Source organism: Aspergillus steynii, assembly GCF_002849105.1.
Source record: "Aspergillus steynii IBT 23096 chromosome Unknown P170scaffold_3, whole genome shotgun sequence".
Lineage (NCBI taxonomy): Eukaryota > Fungi > Ascomycota > Eurotiomycetes > Eurotiales > Aspergillaceae > Aspergillus > Aspergillus steynii.
In genome coordinates, this window is record NW_020194400.1 from 1,089,031 (window position 1) to 1,111,428 (window position 22,398).

At 51.2% G+C, this 22,398-nt stretch overlaps 6 protein-coding genes across 6 annotated transcripts; 4 read left to right on the top strand and 2 right to left on the bottom strand.

Annotated features, from left to right (window-relative positions):
- The first annotated feature begins 2,879 nt into the window (after nucleotides 1–2,879).
- On the top strand, nucleotides 2,880–4,007 carry P170DRAFT_140409 (uncharacterized protein). The gene has a single exon (XM_024842464.1). It carries the CDS (start codon nucleotides 2,986–2,988, stop codon nucleotides 3,730–3,732), a length of 747 nt encoding a protein of 248 aa, XP_024705563.1. The 5' UTR covers nucleotides 2,880–2,985; the 3' UTR covers nucleotides 3,733–4,007.
- A 4,276-nt stretch (nucleotides 4,008–8,283) lies between these two features.
- On the top strand, nucleotides 8,284–9,102 carry P170DRAFT_140442 (uncharacterized protein). Its single transcript, XM_024842465.1, has one exon. It carries the CDS (start codon nucleotides 8,444–8,446, stop codon nucleotides 8,915–8,917), a length of 474 nt encoding a protein of 157 aa, XP_024705564.1. The 5' UTR covers nucleotides 8,284–8,443; the 3' UTR covers nucleotides 8,918–9,102.
- A 3,700-nt stretch (nucleotides 9,103–12,802) lies between these two features.
- P170DRAFT_140453 (C2H2 finger domain protein) lies at nucleotides 12,803–14,214 on the top strand. Its single transcript, XM_024842467.1, has 4 exons — nucleotides 12,803–13,156; nucleotides 13,218–13,351; nucleotides 13,421–13,967; nucleotides 14,031–14,214. Exons 1-4 carry the CDS (start codon nucleotides 12,998–13,000, stop codon nucleotides 14,154–14,156), a joined length of 966 nt encoding a protein of 321 aa, XP_024705565.1. The 5' UTR covers nucleotides 12,803–12,997; the 3' UTR covers nucleotides 14,157–14,214.
- A 489-nt stretch (nucleotides 14,215–14,703) lies between these two features.
- P170DRAFT_140450 (uncharacterized protein) lies at nucleotides 14,704–15,044 on the top strand. The gene has a single exon (XM_024842466.1). The coding sequence runs from the start codon at nucleotides 14,801–14,803 to the stop codon at nucleotides 14,981–14,983; it is 183 nt and encodes a 60-aa protein (XP_024705566.1). The 5' UTR covers nucleotides 14,704–14,800; the 3' UTR covers nucleotides 14,984–15,044.
- Nucleotides 15,045–15,327: 283 nt separating this feature from the next.
- Nucleotides 15,328–20,510, bottom strand: P170DRAFT_435464 (putative ABC multidrug transporter). Its single transcript, XM_024848938.1, has 5 exons — nucleotides 19,198–20,510; nucleotides 17,609–19,141; nucleotides 16,593–17,537; nucleotides 16,307–16,540; nucleotides 15,328–16,243 (listed from the first exon to the last, which is right to left on the bottom strand). The coding sequence occupies exons 1-5, from the start codon at nucleotides 20,305–20,307 to the stop codon at nucleotides 15,590–15,592; spliced, it is 4,476 nt and encodes a 1,491-aa protein (XP_024705567.1). The 5' UTR covers nucleotides 20,308–20,510; the 3' UTR covers nucleotides 15,328–15,589.
- Nucleotides 20,511–20,810: 300 nt separating this feature from the next.
- Nucleotides 20,811–22,312, bottom strand: P170DRAFT_405173 (putative mitochondrial carrier protein (Rim2)). Its single transcript, XM_024846570.1, has 3 exons — nucleotides 21,971–22,312; nucleotides 21,182–21,902; nucleotides 20,811–21,128 (listed from the first exon to the last, which is right to left on the bottom strand). The coding sequence occupies exons 1-3, from the start codon at nucleotides 22,102–22,104 to the stop codon at nucleotides 20,925–20,927; spliced, it is 1,059 nt and encodes a 352-aa protein (XP_024705568.1). The 5' UTR covers nucleotides 22,105–22,312; the 3' UTR covers nucleotides 20,811–20,924.
- Nucleotides 22,313–22,398: the final 86 nt, after the last annotated feature.

Here is a 22,398-nt window from a genome sequence, read left to right on the forward strand (position 1 = left end):
CAACGTCAACGTCAAGCTTCCAGATCAAGTCTGGGTTTGTCATTCATAGCTATTGTATTCTGGTGTCTCGTTCAGACAGATACACGCTACGTGATGAGAGTGAGGAAAGAATTGATGGCTTGGGAGACGATGAGAGATTGGCCTTTAGCCTTCAGTCTTCATGTTTGTGGTTCGACGGAGGATGAGATGCTGGATTAAGCACTCGACTATTCTGGAAGTGTCTGTTTGGTCCCATCGAGAGGAAAAGACTCATGGGAGGCAAGGTGTGTCCTATCTTCAACTTCTAAGCAGTGCTCCTGAGAAATTCTCTTCGACGTCTTATCCGACCATTCGAAGTCTTCCATCGATCTGTTTCCCTCCAACAGCCAAAAGCCTTGACATAGCCAGGATATTCTTCAAGCCATATCCCATGTTGAAACTTGTCTCTAACAGGAACAACAACTTGATTCCACCTGGCGATCGGTTTTTCAAATCATATTCGTTATTAGATCGACTTGGCTGCTCTCCGGATGTGGCTGAATAGTTAAATCTAGTTTTGGTGGCTTCCTTCTTGTACTTATAGATTCTCAGATTCTATCCAGAGTTTTCAGACACTCGATTTGACTCGCTTGATTACCGGGCGCTCTCGGATTGACTCGACGAGTACTGGACTCGGTGAAGTACTAGGAGAAAATACGTCCGTCCTCATTCCTATAAGTTTCTTAGGGTCATCTTAGAAAACAACTTGCTGATCAAATGATAAAATGAGTATCGCAAAATTGCATTCTGAGAACACCTGAAGATAGATAAACGACAGGCCATGCCATGCGCCCATCCCTGAGTAGGTAGATAGGTACTACAAAATCTCTCTACAGTCATCCCCATCAAATTCCCTCTAAATCGCAAACAACCGCCCTCGAACAGCGCGACCTCGCAGAGCCTCGACACCCCGCAACAACTCATCGACCGGGATCCCATGTCTTCCCCTCTCCAACAGCATAACGCGTTGCTGCAACCCCTTGTCCGTCATGCCATCCACCACCCCTTCTGCTTCAGCTTACTGATGGCCGACTCCATGAAAGCCCATCTAACCGAATCCAGCTCCATTCAACGAGATGCAGTCAACGCCGCAGTTCGTACCTGACTGTCTGCATTTTATACCCCCCTTCTCACCCCGTGGCTGAAAAGCCCCAGACGCAGGGGAGAGTGAGAGCCTCGTATACATCCACATCCAGCTACATTAATTACCAAACCGCATATGCACGCACGGGAAGGAAGGCAGGAAGGAAGGAAGGAAGGAAGGCCTTCAGAAACCAAGAAAGGAAAAGAATCTTCTCGTGCATATCCGCCTCGTGCTGACTTGCCGGTTTTCTCGTCCCTATTGCTCCTGGTGCTATCTTTGGATGCTGGGCTGGGCTTGGGACCTCGTATTCGGTCGGGTGTGTGCAGGTTCTGTGCGGGTGTGCGGGTGTGTACTTATGCATGTACCCCTCATTCTCCTCCTCTATTTCTATTTTCTCTCTTTCGAGCGAGCGCTCTTGTTTTGGGTTGGTTTGTTTGGTTGGTTGGTTGGTTGGGGATCCTTGTTCGGGGCACGTGTGCTTATACGATGTATGTTTTGTGGGGGTGGGGTGTGTACTTTTCGGGTTTATATATAAACCTGCATTATAGACCGCTCATACCGTGCACCATCCACAGGGTTATAATGTCAGATGATTAGGGGCTGGGGGTAGAGAGGGAGGAGGGAGGAGGGAGGAGTTCGTTGGGATAGGCTGTCTGGGATGGTACCTATGGTGCCGAGATGTAGGAAAAGTCATGCGTAGTTTTGGGGCAAGATATTGATTTGGATTGAAATGATCATACTGATTATAACAAGTGCGTTTAGTATTATTGGTGTGTTAGACTGTTGGTCTGGTATAGGCTCTGTGTTCAAGGTGTAGCCATGGCCATGTCTTGTGCAGCATTTGAAGACACTTGATGATCTTAAGGGTTGTGTTCAATAATTTTGCTATTGTAATGGCCTCTGCTGTATCTAGAGCACTTACATATTTTACTTAACTCTAGAAATAAATATCGTGGAGTGGTGGTTGTTCATCGTCCTGCCACTACAGAGTATACAGGGGACTACATACCAAATATATACTTCCTATAACACCCATCCATATTCTTCAACTATATCCCCAAACCAAAAGGGAACAACAAACTTCGCAACAAAGGAATCGGGATCAATAACCATCCGCAGACGCATCCTCTCAAGACTCCTTTCTCGGCCCCTGGACCCTACTCCGTCAGAGCTCAGGCTCAGGCTCAGGCTCAGACACAGCATCAGGCAGGCTGGCAGGGTGACTCCTCACCACACCTACCAAGTCCACTTAGCAGAGACTAGTCGGGTAGAACGGAGGACGGCGAGGAGAGCCTCGCACCCGACAATCATGCGGCTCTGAGGGAAAAAACAGGTCGAGCGGGCGGGCCAATCACGCCCCGCCAAACACAGCCAGCGGGCGCAGCGGCGGACGAATCCCGTTAGCCGCACGGCCCGCACTAGCCCGATGTGGTAGTCGCTCGGGTTAGCGCCGTCCGAGCAGCGCCGCCGCTGATTGGACAGACGTCATGCCCGATTGGGCAGGAGATGGGCCTGAAGGCTAAGGCTAGGGCAGTCCGGTCCGTGGTCCGTACGGGAGTAGCAGAGCACTACGCGGTTAGCAGTTGATTGTGCTCTCCACCTCTGGCGTACTCCGTACTCCGTTCGAAGTCCAGCCTGGACGCTACAGACGGGGACGTCCATGATTTGCATGTTCGCTCTTTCGTCGGTGGAGTTTTAGTCCCTTAGTCAGGCATGACTACGCTGCTACGTAGTCACTAAGGGAACCTGGTTATGGAGCGGATGGAGATGCTGCCTGTCGCTATCGCTTAGGACTGCTTTTTCTCCCTCCCCCTCCCTGCCATGATAATCTATTTTCTAATCTGTTCGTTAATTGTTAGTTGTACGCTGTAATAATCGTGCATATGACCACCCCCTCTTTGGAATGGGGATATGCAAAGGGGTGGAAAAGGGTAAAAAAAAATAATGCCTCATCGAACACGCGGATAATAATTTCCCATCCATGGTTGAGCCGCTACCACTCTTTTTCGACCCTTTTGATGGAGCCATGGGAAATCGATCTATATGGGACTCCTTTGATTGAACTCCATCCTCGATGCGAGTCATGCCGAATTTCTCCGGTCGATATCTTGATCGAGGATCCCCAGGGAGGATTCTTTAGGGATGTCTTGACCCAAAAAAACACACGCTGGGCGTGGAATGCGTGCACTGTATGGTCCGATCGTCCCTCCGTAGGAGGTGAACTTTCGTCAATGCCCAGATGTTATCCGCCGAAACCCTGTCACGGCGAAACGCTGCATGATCGCCCCAACCTCCTCTCCCCCTCTCCTCCCCATAGAAATCTGGCGAGGCTCTTGCACACGTGTGGTCGGATGTTTCATCAAACACCCCCTGGCCCCATGAGTATCGTGGCGTGGCATGGTATGGGCGCAATTGTGACTCGACAGGGTGGGGGGAACAGGCATGTGTCCTGCCTAAGAACGCCCGACGAATCCATTCAGCAGCTGCTAGTAAATCGTCCGTGGCTTCTAAGTCGCCCGGCTGGGATGATCCTAAAGCGGATCATGCATGGTTTGGACGCTCTAAGTAGGGGGTTGAATCCTGTTGTTAATTATTGTCCGCGTTGGGGTTTCCTGTTGCGTCCAAGATAGGGGGTGAAGGAATGCACGTTGTTGGCCGCGTGGTAGGCGGGCTCCCTTTTTCTTTCCTCCACTAGCTCCTGGCCTGGGTGATCATATAGGATCGACTGGTATACTCGCCGGCCTTCCGTAGCATATACTGCCGTGAAGAGCCGATGATAAAATGATAGCGGGGGTGACGAGCCCAGACAGGAACAATACGCATTGTCACCGGCTTTACTGGCGCACTGTTCAACGGGTGGGGAGTGGGATGTCTGTCAAGTTGTCAACGTGAGTCAAGTATAGACTATCGATATTATTGTTGACGATCCGGACTCCGGACTCCGTACCTACACACACCCACACAATAGTAATAATAATAAAAAAAGGAGGGATTTACTTACTACCGCCGCTCACTGGGCACCCCTTGCTCCTCGTTCACTAAATTCCCGACCGTGTTGGTGTGAGCGCTCCCGTCAGACCATCAGGCCACGTTTTGTCCCCCCTGCCCCCAACGCATGGCACCCTTGTAAATTGCCAAATACCAGATTCTACAGGTCCTACTCTGTAGTCCGCAGAAAATACCCCGGCTAGCTTGATGGATGTACATCAATCTATTCCGTATGCGGCGGAATTCTGCAGCTTACTGCATTAGTGACGGGTTAGTGGCCACGAGCTGAGGGTGCAACATAAGCGCCTCTCCCGAAAGAGTAGTTTTCCAACATTCACCACCGGCGTCATTGGCTTGTCGACACTTCTGAAGCATTATGGAAATATACTCCATAGCGAATCACTACGAGAGCCCGGCCCGTGTGAAAGTTGACTGATCGATTTTCGCCTTTTTTTGGAATTTTTTTGTCCTACTCCGTACTCCGGCGTAGTATTCAGGCGATTAGCCGGCAACGTGTCCATGCATGGTTATCAGAACTTGGAACAGTGCCAAGCCAATCTATCCTCTCCATGGTCGTATCAAGGTCGTGGATTATCCCTTGTTGGTGACGGGAGGGGATGTATCAGTCCATTGGACACTGTATCCCCTCATCAGACGGGATATAGACTGTTAATTAATTACCCTCGGGGTCTATCACCACGAGCGCTTCGGTCGTATGTTGGAGCCTGGCAGTACAGGCACCAGCGGCAAGCAAAAAAACCGGCGAGTCCAAATAGGAAAGTAGGTTTTCACGGCAGATGCCTGATGTGCGAACGGGTATTCCCATGGAATTGTCGATCGCGGCCCGCCCACAGAGGCAACCAAGTAATGACGATGGTCGATAAAAAAGGCGGTGTCCACTTCTGTTCCCCTCTCTTTGATAATGGTAGCCTGGCTTTCGTAGCCTCAAAACGATGATGCCTGGACGACGCAGCTCGAGTGAATTCTTCAGCCATGGCGAAATTCTTCAGATAGCTAGTCTCTCCCGCACATCCTTCCGAGTCAAATCTTCAGAGACGAATCTTCAAGCGAATCTTCAGCAAGTAGTGGCTGAGAGGGGCTCAGTTTGTCCCCTAATTGTACGCATTCAGTAAGAGCCTCGTCGAGCTGACTCGTGTATACCGGTGGAACCTGGCCGAGTTGATTCACAACAGCAAGTGATTGGCCCTCACGTGGACCGTGCCACTTTACTCGATAAGGAGACAATGGATCAATTGAGGCTTGGGTAAGTGGGTAGGGAGTCTTAGCTAGGAATAGGGGGGCCAGGGGGGAAAAGGGAGAGTCCGAGCAAAAGCGAGAGCCAGGGACAGGGCTTCTGATCCGATTTACCTGGCGGTCCGCCTGAGCTCCGTTCCCGTTCCCGTCTCCGTAGTCCGCACTGAGGCCAGGCCAGGGAGGAACCGTCCGTAGGCGACTCCGGAGTACGGCAATCAAACGAATGGCTGTTGTTGGCTAGACTAGACGAGCTAAGAGGACTAAGAAGACTAACAGGCGTAGTCGGCGACGGACTTATCTGATGATGGACACTGCTTATCAAGCGGGCCAATCCGGGCCGCCTGTCCCCGGCTGGGTCGTGGATAACTATCGGCTCCACCGACGCTGCTCGATTGACCACTTCTCCAGTCTCCACCGCATCGTTTGAAATCGAAATGATTCATGGGAGGATTCTGAACGGAAACTCGACTGGGTCCTCCTATCAGGCGAAACCCGGTGGATGATGGTGTCTTTTATTTTTCGTGATCGACATGGAGTTATCTATCCGCTATCCACGATCGGTTAGCGGCTGGCACTCTAGTCATTTAGCGTTGTCGATCGAAGGGAGATGAATCTCCATCGTGCAAATAATAAAAAAAAAAAATAAAATGAAATAAAATAAATAATAAAAATAAAAAATGAGGCAAGAGGGGGACCAACGTGAACGAACTAGGAAATTGCCATGAAAACAGACCACCTGGATCGGCATCTCCATTCTCCAGCCAACTGCCTAGACTCGACTTGACGGACTGTTACCCGTGATCGGCTCGAGATGTTGGCATGGCATCACTTGAACTTGCTAGTCGGCACAGGTGCTCCCTCGCGTCATTTCCGAATCCCTGTTGAAGAGCCCGGCTGTTCACCAGTAGAATTGTCCGTACACTGCACAGTATCCGTTCTCCGTTGTCCGTACCATGGTCGATCATTACCTCGCAGTCCAGTAGGCTCAAGTCGGAGTTGGCGTCGGAGTTAGAGAAGAGCAGAAAACTTGAAAGATGAAGGCCAAGACGAAGATGTCAAGATGCGAGTGCATTAGATAAGCAATATGGCCTCAGGCCACGTCCAAGGCAGACTTCGCACACCCCACAGACTAAGCCGGATCGGGGAAGTGCACTGTTTCCGCACTGGTGTTTTTATTATTATTATTACTACTATTTTTTTCTCCTCCCTTCTCGCCCTCCCACTCTCTTCTCAATCTCCCTTTTAATCGAGGAACCTTATCCACCGGGCGCAGCGTTCTGGACGATCACCACCATCAACTTCTTCGCCATGTTTCAGGTTGTTCGTTTCAACATGGCCCTTCCCTGCATGGTCAGATCTGACTGACGTGAATACTGCCACCCTGGCAGACTATGACGTCTCTGCACCCCTAGCAGCAATGCAGCTGTCTCCTTGGGGATGGTTTAGAATAGATGGTCACTGATGTCGGTGGTGGCAACTCATTTCCCTTCAGATCCTTCAGTTGGCGACCGCGTAGATCAGTAGACAATGCGACATTCCTGAGCTACCTTGGAGTTGGAGCACGATTGTGCCCTATCGGAGCCATCTGTCAAAGCAAAGTCAATCCTGAGAAAGGCCTCGCTCGTCGGACCCGAGACCGGGCAGAGGATGGAAGCTAGCAGTATATTGCCGTCCACTCTAAACTGTAAATCCTTCACCTCCCATGGTTCAGAAATTGGAATTGTCAAGTGCTCGGAGATGGGCGGACATTGCGGATGCAGACTCCGACCGCGGAGACCACGGCGAGAGACCCCCCATCCCCACTGCCGAGAAAGTCCGATCCAAGATAGTGCTTAGTAAAGGCCCACGACTGACTAGAAGGTTTGAGAATGATGTTGAGGTTACACTGTTACAGCTGGAGAACCGTGTTGTTTCAGAATTATTGCTGGCTGCAGTAGAATCAGTCGGTGAGCAGGGTCGCATGTAGCCATGCTGATCCTTGTCCGTATGCACATTAGGCAGGACCGACGACTTGGCCAACATACATCATGGGTGCATGCTCACGGCGGGGGGGAGCGAAGAGGACAAGGTTCAGAGAACAAGTTCGATGGAGGGGGAAGGTTTCAACGGACAGGAGTAGTTCAGGGGGTCGGGCCAATCAGCCTCACCCGTGGGCTGTTGCTGCCACTATCGCCAGAAGAGGGATAGCGTCCAAGCCGGCTGCAGCGGTTGGGTGGGGAAGCAACCGGGCACATGACAGTCTTCGGTCCAGGCGCTAGCACCAATTCGGCAATACGGGAGTCGAGCTTACGATGAGTCATCACTTCCCCTCGATACGACGGCCTCCTGGGCCAATCGGCGTCCCCTGTCACTCGCAGGACTTCTCCGAGTAGATAGGTAGGTAGCTACGGACAATTGAAGGTTGCACTGCACCTCGTTCCTCTTCCCCACATGAGAGTACCACGTTGTTGAAGATAGTGCGGTGTTCGCCGCGCATCCCGGCCCGCGATCAATGTTGAGTAACCTCGATAGGGCACTCTGTACTACTCGTTCATCCCCCGCCTCGTCATCGTCAGCGCCCTCGATTCGGCGTCAGTCTGAATCCCAATACGCATGCTGCGAAGTGGCAGATAAGCTGTTCGAATCCTGGCTAGTCGTAGCTACGTGTTTGCCTTTGGTCCCTGGCAGTTCCCGAGTCAGGCAGTGGTTTGCCTGAAACGGGACAAGAATCTGACACCGTGCTGCATGCAAGGAAGCTCCGGAATGCCATCTCGTCGCGATGACTACATCGCCGTCCATGTCAACCTTGCAGTTTCAGAATTGCAGACCTTCGACCTCCAGATAGAAAGATGCCCCTTTTTGCTGCATGAACAGGATTCTGCCCCTTGCATTAGGTGTCCTCCACGTGAAAAAAACCCACGATGGGAGGAGACTGCTTCCAGGAATTCAGCCCTCAAAGTGGCTGTACCTACCTGCATAACCACATCCCTTTTTCTCCATACCAGCCACGCGCTTGCTCGAAGATCGACTAGCTCGAGCAAACCAACACACGGAGTATGCCGTGAGTGACACTGTGTTTACCTCCTGACCGGCGAACGGACAGCACGTCTTCTTCATCTAATGCACACTAAACATAGACGGGATCCATCTCGCCAGGACGCGAGGCCCGGTTTGGCGCGGGTGGGATCAATTAAAATCTGCAGGTCGGCTGGGCCTAGTGTTGATGGTGTTATTGTCGCTGCCATTGTTGTGAAATCGCTTGGCCACGATTGTCCCGGTCCTCAGGCCAACAACCGGGACCCGAACTCATTGGATGACTGCTCTGCCAAGTCGAAGGCCTGTGGAAGCGCCGTGGAAGCCCGCTTACTCTGCAGCTACGCTCGATCCTTGTCAGATTGTGCAGGAGATGGTGTTACCGATCAGCATCGTTTGGAAACATGGCCACTGGGATGGAGGGGGGATGCCGGAATGTTTCGATTGTTCTCTTACTTCTCGAATCCTGCCCTCCCCCTTCCTGTCATGGAAACTCTGTTTGATAGCCGGGCCTTCCCGGAAGCGGCAGGGATCTGCAGAACGTGGTCGCCGACTGCGTGACCGGGGAAAGACCTTCCCCCAGATAGGCCGGCTAACTTACGTTGCTTCTGCTCCCGGTGCTCCCCTAGTGTGTCGCGCCCTTCCCCGCCCTGTGTGCTACGCCCTTACTAATGGCCATTGTGATGGTCGTTTTGATTTTTATTAATTAAATCACTGGCCACAGAGCACGGATAAATCGATTAATTAAATTCACCAATTTATTACTCCGTCCGACTCCGTAGTGGTTTGCCAATGCAGACCAAGGACTGATCCGCCAGATGAAACAATCTAACAACACGTTTTCTTCGCAATCTGACCTGGATGATGGCAGGAAGGAATGCCTGCCCCACAGGGCTGGGAAAGCCTGCAATCACCCTGAATCATAGACCACGTTCCCAATTTCATAGGCAGTGGTATGCGAATCCAGGATTCCATGGATCCCAGGAGGTCTGGCGTAGGTAGTATGGGGTTGGTTGTTTTCGCGGTACGCATTCTCAACCGGCCGATCTCAAGGACCTAGACCTCTCATTGGAGAAAGTCGTAATATTAGAGCGTGGACCGGGAGGGAAAATTAGTCGCATTTTTTGACATCTCGAACAGTCGAGCCTGATTACTATTATCCCGGTGATTTACCGGCTTTCCCGAGCAGGTCCACGCTTAAGCGATTGCCTACTCCGTACGATCGCAACCATACTACGTAAGCAGCTTGGTTAAGAAAATTGTACCAACGTGTAGATAGTACCCTTTATTTTCCTGCGATTGTTTTCTTTGACTCTCTCGTACCTGTCTTTTTTCAGCCGTCCAAATCGCCGTGTCTTGCCTCTTTTCGCTCCCTCCCCCCTCTCAGATGCTTGGTGCTCCTGCCGATGGATTTCGCAGTGGGTTCAGCTCCTTAGGATCATTAACATTTTCGGAAAGTGTACGGTTTCCTAAACCTATCAAGAGCGGCTAAGTCGACCAGGGTATGGCTTAGTCCGGGTTAAGCCATGCAGGGCCTAAACCCGATTGGGAGAAAACCCTCGACAGGCTGATTTTTCCCGTAAATCATGGGGTGCCTTGAGGTGTCGAACAGGAACTCGACCATCCTTACCCTCACGTGTTGTCCCCCTTGTCCTCTTCCCCCCCTGGCCCCCTCTAACTCAAGCCGGGATCTATTGCGACTCCTTGCATTTTAGTGCCCACGCAGCCCACGGGCGTCAAGATGACGATGATATACATACCACGCGACGAATAAATTAACAGGTCTATATTTATCCCATTGTTCAATCTGCGTCTCGTATGTACCTACTCTGCGTGTTTGCACGCGGGATTGAATCATTCAACTTGCCGTTTTTGAGTTTGCGTGGAATCTACCCTACTGGTCAGTCCGGACTCGAGAACCGAAGTAAAAATAAATACGGAGTCGACAGGTAACATCCGTGGACATGCGGTTTACGGAAACCCCCAGGTAAATCATAATAAAATCAAATAAGGGAGCCGACGGCCAGATCGATCGCTACGGAGTAGTGATGCTATGACACGGTGGGTAGAACGGACACGCCTAACTCCGATCAACTGCCGCGGAGCGAGCGAGAGAGAGGGACGAGGAGACAGGCAGAGCCAGAGTGCCAGAGAGGCAGCAGAGCAACGAGGTCGGACGGTCGGACTCGGACTACGGAGGTGGGCGCGACGACCTGCTCCTAGCAAATTGATGAACCTGAGATTGCCCAGCTGGGCTAGCGGGGCACCGTTGGAGGCTTTGCTTGTGTTAGTTAAGGAGGGGAAGGCGTGACAAATTCCATTCGTTGGCTCGGGTGACATGGAATTGCCTGCTAATCTCCCCGGTTGTGGTTGCCCGTCCATTCAGGCAGCGTCTGATATGCAGCCGGAGTTATTATTAGCAGTTTGACAGGGTTAGCTGCTATTCTTGAAACAATCCGATTCTTGTCGCAGCTGCAGGCGGTGCAGGTTTGCAGTTTCTGACGCAGTGTTCGATGTCTGAGATAGGTTGGAATGCGCGACATCGTTATTATGATGCCATGAGACTGTCGCTTGGGGATTTTTTTATTTTCCCTTTTTTTTATTTTATTTTCCTGGCGATCTCGGTATCAACTTCGAACGGGTCGACTGGGCGACTCCACTCCGACCATCGTTAGCTTTGGATTTCGCCTAGTGGGGCTCATTTTTTTTTTTTTTTTTTATCCCTCGATTTTTATTTTATTTTATTTATTTTTTTCTGCCTTATTACTGACTCCGCTACAGATAGCGGTAGAGAAAATTGATGTCCCTATCCAGTGTGGGCCATCGAGGCTCGGAAACTGAGAGCCTGAGAGAGGGTCTCCAATCTCCATCTTCCAGTCTTTACTCTGTAGGGTATGTAGTGAGTACCTTGTCTAGTAAGGGTAGTTTTTTTATTTTTTAATTTTTTATTATTTTTTTTTTCACCCGTCGTCCTCTTGTCATCTTTCCTGCCTTTTTATTTTCTTTTCTTTTTTGGCCCCCTACGGGCCAATCAGATGCGATCTACAACCAACAATTCCTTTCCTGCCATGTGCAAATTCCACATTCCACCACCACGCTTTTCCGCCGCTGTTGGATGCTACCCTGATTAATCCGTTGGCCATCACCATTTGATTGTGCAGGACAACGTAGGGAACAGTGCATGGGCTTTGTTTCAAGTGCATTCTGGAATGGTTCTTTTCCCTTGGGTAAGGCAGTCTCCCGGATTACTAGGAACAGCAAGTAGGAGTGTTCATCCATTTTGGGAGCTGACGGGATCGACCTGGGATGAGTCTGGGCCATGTGGTCCTGGAGAAATTTAATTATTTTCCCTGCCCTCCCTCTGCCTCCCACCCTCTTTAGCTCCGAATTCGGTTTAATTAATTATTATTGTCGTCTCGTTCGTTTAAATTATCATTGCAGGGTTTAATATTCCTGATCCTCGTGGCGCTGGGGATGGAGATCCAGAATCCATGGCTCTGCCACTGACGGGGTGGAATCAACCAACCGACAACCGTTGAAGTATAATATTTGCGATGGTCGCCGGTGACCGTACATTTCGCGTAATCAACCAGGAAATAAAAATAAAATAAAATAAAATAAAATAAAAAGGAAAATAATGTTCTGCCCTGCAGGCCTTCTTTCCCCGACTTTGCAGGTGCGGCTGAGGCGCACCAGTCACGTCGATACGGGCCTCGTGCAGTTGGTTTTCCCGGTTTGGCTGGCGTTCGGACGGACTGTTGGTCTGTAAAAATATCCTGCAAATCGCATCGGCATAAAATAATTTAATTGTCACTCCGTCCTGGCTAGCTCTACCCCCTCCCACGTCGCCCTCGTGCTGGTATGATCATCCTGCAGATTGACCTCCAACTCTTCGCTTACTCGTGAACTGATAGTCCTGCTCCATTGCCTATTTGATGGCAAGCTCGGTTCTGGTCATTATTATTATTATTATTTTATTTTTATCCCGTTGGATTGTTTTTATTTTATTTTATTTTATTTCTTTTCTTTTTCGTCGACTTATTTCTCACTCGACCAGGGTGTGCAGTAGATCTTTTGCACCGGTACCTCGCAATATCCACTCTGGCACTTCTATATCAATTCCTCATTCTCACCTTTTTTTTTTCTCCCCCTTCCAAGCCTCTACTGCCACCATTCCGTCTGTTTCAGATCGATTATTTTCTTTTTCCATTTTTCTTGATCCTTATCCACTTTTTCCCTGCCGTATCTGACTACATCGAACCTGACCTGCAGATGCGAGGCATTTTTTTTTTCGAAATTATTTCTTCAGAACCGTCTGATCTCACCCCTCGACTACGGACTACACTCCAAGTCCGCTTTTTACATCACTTTTTCACAGCCCACCCTAATCCTCTTTCCCCCCCACACCCATACCGCACAGGGCTCTGTTCCTGAAATACTCCTGAATTATCCGTTGGACGGCCAAGGGATCTTCGTCCAACTCAAAAACTATATCTTCCCTCCCCCACCCGCCAATCCATCTCGAATCAGTTCTACAATCTTCACAACCATCCTTCAAGACCAACACCTTCTCTCTCTCTCACTCTTCTTCAATCTCTACTTCTTCACACTCCTTGGAACAATTTCTCACAGTCCTTACCAATGGCCGCTAAGAAATCCTCGGGGACTACCACTATGCGTCGCTTCAGCCCTACCACGGAGATCCCTCTCCCCATCACCTACACTCCCACCACCCACCGCATCAGCAAGGCAAAGAAGGGGAAGCGTGTGCATGCTTGCGAATATCCTGGATGCAACAAGGTCCGTTGTCCATTGACATGTTCCCTTTCGAAAGATCTTTCGACTGATCGTATTTCTCTAGGTCTTTACTCGCGCAGAGCACCGCAGACGCCATGAGTTGAACCACAACCCTGAGGCACTGTTCCGTTGCACGCATCACAACTGCAAGAAGGCTTTCCACCGTCCTGACCTACTGGCCCGCCACATGGAGAGACAGTAAGTTCCTCACGGTCTGTTTTCGCAAGCTCCGGTTAGCAGATAGCTAACCATGATTTCTTTTTCCAGCGAGCTTGAGGCACAGATGGACAACACGCAATGGGAAAGACACAGCCGCGCTCCCATGGTCTCCGAAGCTCACTACGTGCCCAAGTGCGCGCCCATCGACCCCAGCGCCGGATCTTACCTCGCTGTCACCCAACAGCCTAACTCCATGTCTATTGGCTCCCTCGTGGGCCCGGCGATTCACCCCGATTTGGCCGGCGACTGTGGTATGATGTGGAATGGAATGCCTCTTCACTCCGAGCACCAGACGCCTCTTTTCCCGGGCAACCACATCCACGAGTCGGTGGAGGACACTCGATTCTACGGATCTCCCGAGACCTGCTCTTCTCCCTCGTCGGACGGTGCGACTTTGTCGATTCCTTCTCACCCCCGATCGTCTCTCTCCTCGACTCCCGTTGTTGTCGACCCTTACCCCGAGAACATCATCGAGTCTGACCTGTCCTCCTCTCCCATGTCCATGCACGCCAATGTGCGATGCTGGGATCAGGATGCCGGTCTGCACTCGTCGAACATGGTTCCTCTTTCTCTCCACGACAGCCTCGTCCAGCCCGTAAGTTCTCCCTGAGTCGCATCCATTTTAACGCAGGAAAACAAAAGCTAACGCGAGCGTCAGCCTCTTCAGTGCCACTACCCATCTCCCGCATGGTCGGCACCTCACCACCTTGGATACGAGGAGCACGCTCTTCCTCCTGTCGCACACTACGCCACCCCCATGGGCTGGAAACAGTGGGCGATCTAGAGCCCCCGAATTCCACCACAAATTGAAACGCGCAAAGGAAAACCCTGAGACTCTCACCACACGACCTAATATAATCGCATACGCACCTAGTGAACCGACGGGTTTCTAATTAGGGCTTATGAGTCCTTGTCTTTATAAACGAACTTGACGCAGTCCATCACACAAGTGGTCATTTGTGACACCACTATCAGCACTGGCAATCGGGTGGAAACGAGCAATCTACCTCGACGGGAAATATCACAGGACCGCATCTTCGACGAATTCGCTTCAACGAAAGAAAACGGCCAGAAAAAATCCAAAAAAAAAAAAGAACGCAAAATCTCCGAATTCAACCCCCCTGAGGGCTCACAAAACCGTCGAGGTGATACGGTGTCACCCGACCCAGATCCTATTACCTTATTTGCTTCATCTCCTTGGGTTTCATTTCCTTTGTTATTTTCTTTTTTCATTTTCCCCTTTGACCTTTTCCTTGATTTTCTGACTGGATAGAAAAGTGCAACGGCTGTTTTATGTTCTATGAGTCTCTGGTTTCAGACTTATTTTTTGTTATTTCCTGTTGTTCTTTTGCATTGGGTTTGGTTAGCGATTACCCCTCTTCTTCTCTTCTCTTCTTTTGATTTTACCCCCTTTTTCATTTGTGATTGATGTTCTATGCTGCCCCCCTTTTGTTCCTTGCTGTTTTACGAACTCTATACCCCCGAGCAGCAACACCTTGTATACTTCCCCTGTATATATCTATTTCTGATCCGATTTGGTTGTTTTCTTGCCTTTTTACACTGAGCAGTTATCTGTTGGATGCAATTGCTGTTATCTTTGGACGCTTATAGACTTGGTTTCCGTGCGCAAGAATACACTATACTACTTATGGATTTTTCACCTGCATGCAATACATTACATACATACTATACTATTGAAAGCCACAATCCCCTTGTTGTCGTATCGGGAGCTCCGGATAGCTGCCTAGTAGCGTAGCCGCGCCAATGCCCTGGTTTGTTGGATTTGAGTTGTTGGATACTGGAAGCTTGCTGTTGGCTTACTAGTTAGCAGGGTTGTATTGGTCATAGCGGCTGACATGAGATGAGATGAGACAATTTGAAACGAGAGGACAGGGAGGACTGGGAAGAGCTGGTAGGTAGGGAGGGTGGCGAAAGGAGAAAATGAATTCTTCACCTTGTATTAGTACAGTTTGTTCTATATACCCAAATACCGACTGCGTAGTATAGCCATTATCTAATAATCTCACAATTTATCCCGGTCTCGGTGCTGTATCCCTCCCAACCAACCATCCCGGTCCAACTCAGCAATTTGAAACTCTCCCCTTTCCTCCCCCCCACCCCCCTTCTCCCTCATATGGACCTTGCCGCAGTGTTTCTTGCGGCGTAGGCTCCCGAGTCCAATCCAATCCAACAGGTCCCCAACAGAATGTAACCCCCCTAATTCTCCTTCGTCTTCTTCCCCTTCGGCACCCGACACAGCCAGTAAAGAAACACCGCCGCACTAACATTAAACACCACATACACCCACACCAGCCCGAAGTCCCTCCACCGGTCGTCAAAATCAATACTCACGCGCTTCAAATAATCATTCGTCCACGTAACACTGCAGAACCGACACTGCTCCTCCCCGCCAGCACTGGGATTCATAACCTCCCCGCCGTTGGCAGCGACATACGCGCGCAGGTACTCCGCACAGGTCTGATTCTGCGGCGCAGAGAAGGAAAGCAGCTCGTTGTCGGCGCAGTGCATGGGGGCGTTGCCCAGGCTGGTGGAGAGCAGCCCGGCCGTGACGTAGGTGAAGGGGTTGACGCGGTACATGAAGATCCAGAAGCCCGGGAGGGCGTCGGGGCCGGCGAGGATGCCGCAGAAGGCGTACAGCATGATGGAGAGGATGTTGGCGAGCGCGGAGGCCATTTCGTCGCTGAAGATGCCCGCGATGAGCATGTGCGCCATCGAGCTGCAGAAGAGGAAGAGGACCCAGACGATCAGGAAGGCGAGCGTGCTGCGTGAGTGCATGGTCCCGGTGTATTGGGCGTTCTGGTATACGCCGAGGGGGTAGAACCAGACGAGGAAGCAGAAGATGGCCATGAGCTGGGGGGAGGTTAGTTTTATTGGTTCGGTGGGGGGTGGGATTGGGGGAAGGGGGAGGGTTACTGAGTTCCAGGCGAATTCGACGGCGATGTTCGAAAGGACAAAGGCTTGCCAGGCGTAGGTTTTGGATTGACGTTCTCGTGCTTCGTAGAGGGTTCGTTGTACGACGAAGACCGGGATGATTTGGAACATTAATTGGATGACGACGAAGAAGAAGATCAAGATACCGAACATCTGGTTCTGCATGCCCTGGGTGGTGTTTTCGCTCTTGAAAAAGGAGAAGCCGATGAAGATAGACTGAGGATGGACGTTAGTGCTGTTGTTAACTTCAAGGATGGTTCTAACATACAGAGCCAATGGTAAGCAGAGCCTTGGAGTAGATGTATGAGGGCGTGCGCCAGTATTGCTGGAAGACCCGGAGTCCGACCTGGTACATCTGTGTCGTCCAAGGTGCCGCGAATTCCTCATAGCTGGATTTGTCGTTTGGATCAGAGACCGCGGAAGGTGAGTTGACCAGTTCTCGCAGGCGACCGAGCTCTGAACGAACTTCTTGACGCTCCCTGCTGTTTTGCCAAACAACAGGCCAGTCAATGTCTGTATGCGAACCGGGTGCGGCGCCAATCACTTCGAGCATGTATTCTGCCGGGTTGGCTCCTGGTGGACAGATCGGTCCACCATTGCGCACAAAATAGTCTTTCAATATTTCGGAATTCTTCCCGATTTCACCGAAATAGACGGTCCTGCCGCCTTTGGCGAGCAGAAGCAGTCGATCGAAGCGCTGGAAGAGCATCGCAGAAGGCTGGTGGATGGTGCAAAGAATGGCCTGGCCGTTGCGGGTGAGCTTTTCCATGAGATTGCAGATGGACCATGAGGTTTGACTGTCCAAACCGGAGGTAGGCTCATCCAGGAAAAGAAGCAGTTTCGGGCGTGCAGCGAGCTCGACGCCGATAGTCAAGCGCTTTCGTTGCTCCACGTTGAGTCCTTCCCCGGGAACTCCAACTACAGCGTCGGCATATTCTTCCATGTTGAGGAGGCTGATAACCTTGTTAACATACTCCAATTTCTCCTGTCGGGTAAAATGACTCGGTTGTCGGAGAACAGCGCTGAATTCAAGCGCCTCCCGAACAGTTGATGTGTGGAGGTGCAAATCTTGTTGCTGCACGTAGCCCGTCTTGCGCTGGAAAGATTCGTCGCGCTGTCGACCATCCACCAACATATCGCCCGAAATAACACCAACCGTCGTGCGGCTGGCGAGAACGTCAAGAAGAGTAGTTTTACCGGCCCCAGATACACCCTGTGAGAGCGCATGTTAGTATAGAAAAGACGATGAAAAAGTTCAAGAAACAACGCAAGATTGGTTCTTACCATCAGTGCAGTCAAGGTGCCAGGCTTGATCCACCCATCAACGTTGTCCAAGATTCGCCGAGGTTCGCCCTTGATCTTGATGTCATAGCAGACATTTTCCCAATGGAAGATGGAATCTTGCTTTTCCACATCAGCATCTGACTCAAGACCGCTATCGTGTTTCTCGTGAAGTTCAGGAGAGCCCGACTGCTCTTCGTCCGATTGCGACTGCCTCGTCTTGGATTTGTGTGACTTGCCACGACGAAACACAAGGACTTCTCCTTTGGAACGCTCGGAAGCCACCACTTCAGACAGGATAAGGTGGCAAACGGCTAGGAAAATAGTGAAAGCAACGATTATACCAAAGTTGCGCCAGCGGTGGCTATTCAGGTATTCGTAAGAGCTCTGGACAAACGCCGAGCCACTGACTGTGTCTGAGCCAGGGATGGAGCCCGCTGTAGAACATGCGCGTTGGTCTGGAGAGATATTCTGATATCCGGGGCCAGACGGGACAAAAGCGACACACGGGAATTCACGTCCGTGGAATTCGTTTACCATGATAGCTTCGAATCCGTAGGAAATCGGGTTGATATAGCGGATCCAATGCGCCCAACCGCGCATGTAAGCGACAGGTAATGCGAAGCCGGTATAAAGAACGAGACCCAGCATTATAATTCCCGACGGTGCGAGAGCCTGAGCAATGGTTTTGGTGAGCGAGGCAAAGAGACGGAAGAACATCGACATTGACATCATCGTAAAGAATGAGATCAACAAGTAGAAGAAGAATGGACCAGGTTCACGACGCAGGTTACCCATGAAATACAAGGTCGTATTCACGATCAATGTATTGGTAATCTTGTAGGGCATGTCGACGATCAACGAAGAGATTGCTTCGGCACTAGGATGATATAGTGCATACCGATTATGCTTTTCCACGATTTGTCTTTTTGCATAGAGTGATAGAATCTCCAGTAAACTCGAGAACGCATTCAAAACAACCATCAGGAATAGAAGAGCACCTCGGGAGAAAAATGAGGAAGTATCGTTTGCGAGACCATAGAAAATACTGGCGATGATCAAAGCTTCGAAGAAATTTCCGATGAGCATGGCAAGAGTGACGCTTGGGTCATTTTTCAGCTGCTGTACTCCTCGCCACATGCATAGCTGGATTTGGCGCCAGTAGGAGAGAGTGTACGGTGACTTTTGGCGTTGCTTGGATGACTTTTCGATCTTTCGCGATTGATCGAACTTCTCAAGGTCGGGTCCTTCAAACGGGTGATCGTTGGCGTATTGATCGATCTGGCGCAGGAGATCCTGACGCTCGGGGCTATCTTTCCATCTCTGAGCGAACTCGTCGGCGGTTCGAGGCACCAAAGCCTCAAACCCGGGTTTGATTACTCGCTCGACAGGGCTCGTCATCGAAGTCAGGTAATCCGCCGTGGTTTGAGATTCGGGACAATGGAATCCGAGTCGCTCGAAATAAGCCTTTGCTTCATCTGCTTTGCCGAAGTAAATCTGCCGCCCTTCGTACAACACAGTCACTTTGTCGAATAGCTAGTCAAGGCGTCAGTATAGAGTTGAGCCATGTCGAACATGCATGCTGCACCTACCTCATAGGCGGCCTGCGGCGCCTGATAAATGGCAATGCACGAAGTCGTCCCAAAAACATCACTCTGAGTGCGCAAAGTCCTGCAGAACTCAACAGCGTTGGCACTGTCTAGACCCCTGGTGCTATTGTCCCAGCACTGCAACGGGGCATAGCTCAGAGCGGCCTCAGAAATTGTCACACGCTTCCTCTCGCCTCCACTGACTCCACGGACAAAATCATTGCCCACCCGTGTATTGATGGTGTGGCTGATGCCGAACATGGCCATTATCACGTCCCGCAAATGAGTAGCATATTCTTCACGACTGATGCCACCGGGGATTTGGTACGGCGCGCGAGCAAGAGCAGCGAAGTAAAGCGTGTCGCCCACCGAAAGCATCGGAAAGTGAATGTCAACCTCGGCGGTGTAGATAGCCTCGCCTCGAAATGCGGTCGTCATCTGTCGGGGAGTGATACCGTGATAATTGACGTAAGAATCCGGGTGGACTTCGAAGCCATGAGTGTCGCCGGCAATCGTCTTCAGAAGTGTTGAGCAGCCCGAGCCGGGAGGACCGAGAGCGCATAGCTGTTCGCCTGGTAGAACCAGACCATCAAAGTCTTGAAGGATGTCGACCTTCTGTCCGTGCTTTCCACTGAACAAGCGAAGAGCCATAGACGGAAGCTTGAGCAAGGCATTACCGACGCTCATCTGGTAATCGGTCGCGCTGCCATATCCATACACCTGCAGGCCCTTGAAGGCGAATCCAGACAGCCGGGGTTCAGAGTTGCCCTCTGCCTTGTATCTTACATTGTAGAAGGCCTTTGCCCAGGATTTCGCGCTGAAGTCGGGACTTTGGGGGTCAACCTTCTTCCCAGGGTTTGCTCCGAAGAGTGGCTGGTGGTGAGAGTCGGTGGACCTGGTTGTGAATTTGCGAGCGAGATTGAGTACTTCCTGTTCCCGTTGGGCGCCATTCTCCTCGTAAACCTCCGTGTCTAACTTGTGCCGGTGCGATCCCTCCGCATGATGAGCCTGAGTAGCAGAGGTGGCCGTTTTATTCGACGAGCTGTCGCTGGACGGGGCCAAAGAACCCATAGACTGCATGGGTGTACCGGTGGCCTTACCTTGGAGCGACATCCCAGCGAAGTCACAAGGCAGCAACAAAGAGGGAAGAGAAGGATGAGATGAAAGGATCGGCCATTGTCAGCAGAAGACTATATAGAGCCTCTCATGCTGTGGCCGGAGCATATGCGCCATGTAAAGCCCGATGGCGGCAACCCGAAGAAGTAAAATTAGGGGCGAGACTGGCTCCAGACCCGCCAGAGACACCCAGCCAAGCCGTCATCCTAGTGAAGAAACCAATGAACGCCACTTAGGGATCGTAGCAAGGAGTGCAAGGAGATGATCGGGGAGCGGATGCGATGCCAAGGCCACGACGCGCCGCCTGATCGGGAGCCCGAGGGATGCGAGGCGTCCGCGGACACCGAAGACAAGGAAAATTCTCAACGAGACCGAGAGAATCAGTCACCGCAATACGAGACTCGGAATCATCGTTCTTCGTCTGCGATGACTCATGCGCGTCACCCTGCCCGTATTTGTACTTGGCGTGAACGTGTGCCCAGAAGAATTTTATTCAAGTAGGTGATGTGTCTATTCCCGTTAATTAGTAGTCTATGATACATAAATACATTTACATTTAATAATAATACAGTCGACCTGCGGGTGCCTGGCCAGTCCGTTGCGACATGGAGCAGCTAATTCAGCAGCTTGAGTACCAGCTCATATGTTCCCAGCGTGAGCGCCGCCGAAGGGACGGTGCGGATTAGATGCGCCGTCAACCCGCCGTACAGGGCGACAACTCCTTCTTCTTTAACCATCAGCCGGAGGCACTGCATCACTCCGGTGTATTTCGGGCGGCCATTGGCCATGGGGGCTTGTCGTAGTCGAGTCCGGAGGACCTATCATTTTGTTAGCCGCTGAACAGACATGGGACTCCCGGGGAAGAGCTCACCTCGTGGGGGTAAGCGATCAAGACGGCGATCAGCTTGGAAAGACCAGCGGCTCCGCTGAGAATCAAACCCTGGGCTAGCTCGTTGTTCTTCTTCTCGCCCTGCAGCTTGTTCTGATTCGCGAGCATGACCTTCATTCGTTCGTAGGAGGCAAGATGAAGAGTAGTCTCGATGACTCCCAGGTAGCTGGCCGCAAGACCCCGATATAACCCTCTCAGTCCTTCCTGCTTGACGACCTGCTTCACGCAGTCATAGCTGCTCTTGTACCGTGGTTGTCCGCCGCTCTCCAGGTGTGACTTATCGAGTTGAAGCCGTGTCTTGACGAGCCAGATAGGGTTCGTCGCGGTACCGGTCACTACACCGGCGGTCGCAGCCGAAAGAGCGTGTACCGACGTAGAGTCGGCATCGTACCCAAGGAGGCCCGGATAGAGCCGTTTGCAGTTGCCGTACGCCCAGAACTTGATGGCGGTGGCCGGAACCACACCCGTCAGACTGGGTCCCAGTCCCCGGAAGAGACTGCGCCAGCCCTCGACGCGGTGTATCGTAAAGAGAATGTCAAATGTTTCACGGAAATGGAGAAGAAAGGATCGTGGTAGAGACACGCGGGCTTGAGGCGGGGGAGCGACGGCGGATTTGGTCTGCGAGCGATAGAAATCCGATTGTAACCGAGTTCGAAGCACATCTAGGGGCGATGTCAAGAGAGCCGTGACCATGCCACCGGTGCTGCAAGTTGGTTCGTTAGCATCTTGAAAACAGACTCCAGATTCCGGGGGATCGTCGGGGTTGCTCACGCGCCAGCGATGAAATGCGTCGACGGACTGGTGGCCTTGTGGACATGCGGTGTAACTGGATCATCGGAAGCGGAAGATTTTGCAAAGGTCTTTGGAGCTGGACCATTGTCGATGTTTTTGTGGAGTGCCTGCATCTCCGGGCGTTGGGAAGGCGAAAAGATTAGGATGGGGAATGAAGGGTAATTAGACCCGGCGATAAGAAACAAAAATCAGGTAATTTCGATTGCCGTTATCGTGACCCATGTAAAGCAAAGAGCGAACTTTTCTCCCCCCAAAAAGCTAACGACCGAAAAAAAAAAGATTGGGAACAAAAATTTGACAGCTGGGGAAGTTTGGGATCTTTTGCGCCAAGCACCGCCGGCCAGGGACGCCGCGAGAGGCGTTGGTTCTGGAATTTTTAGTGCCAAGCCTGCCTCGGGCTGCTGGTT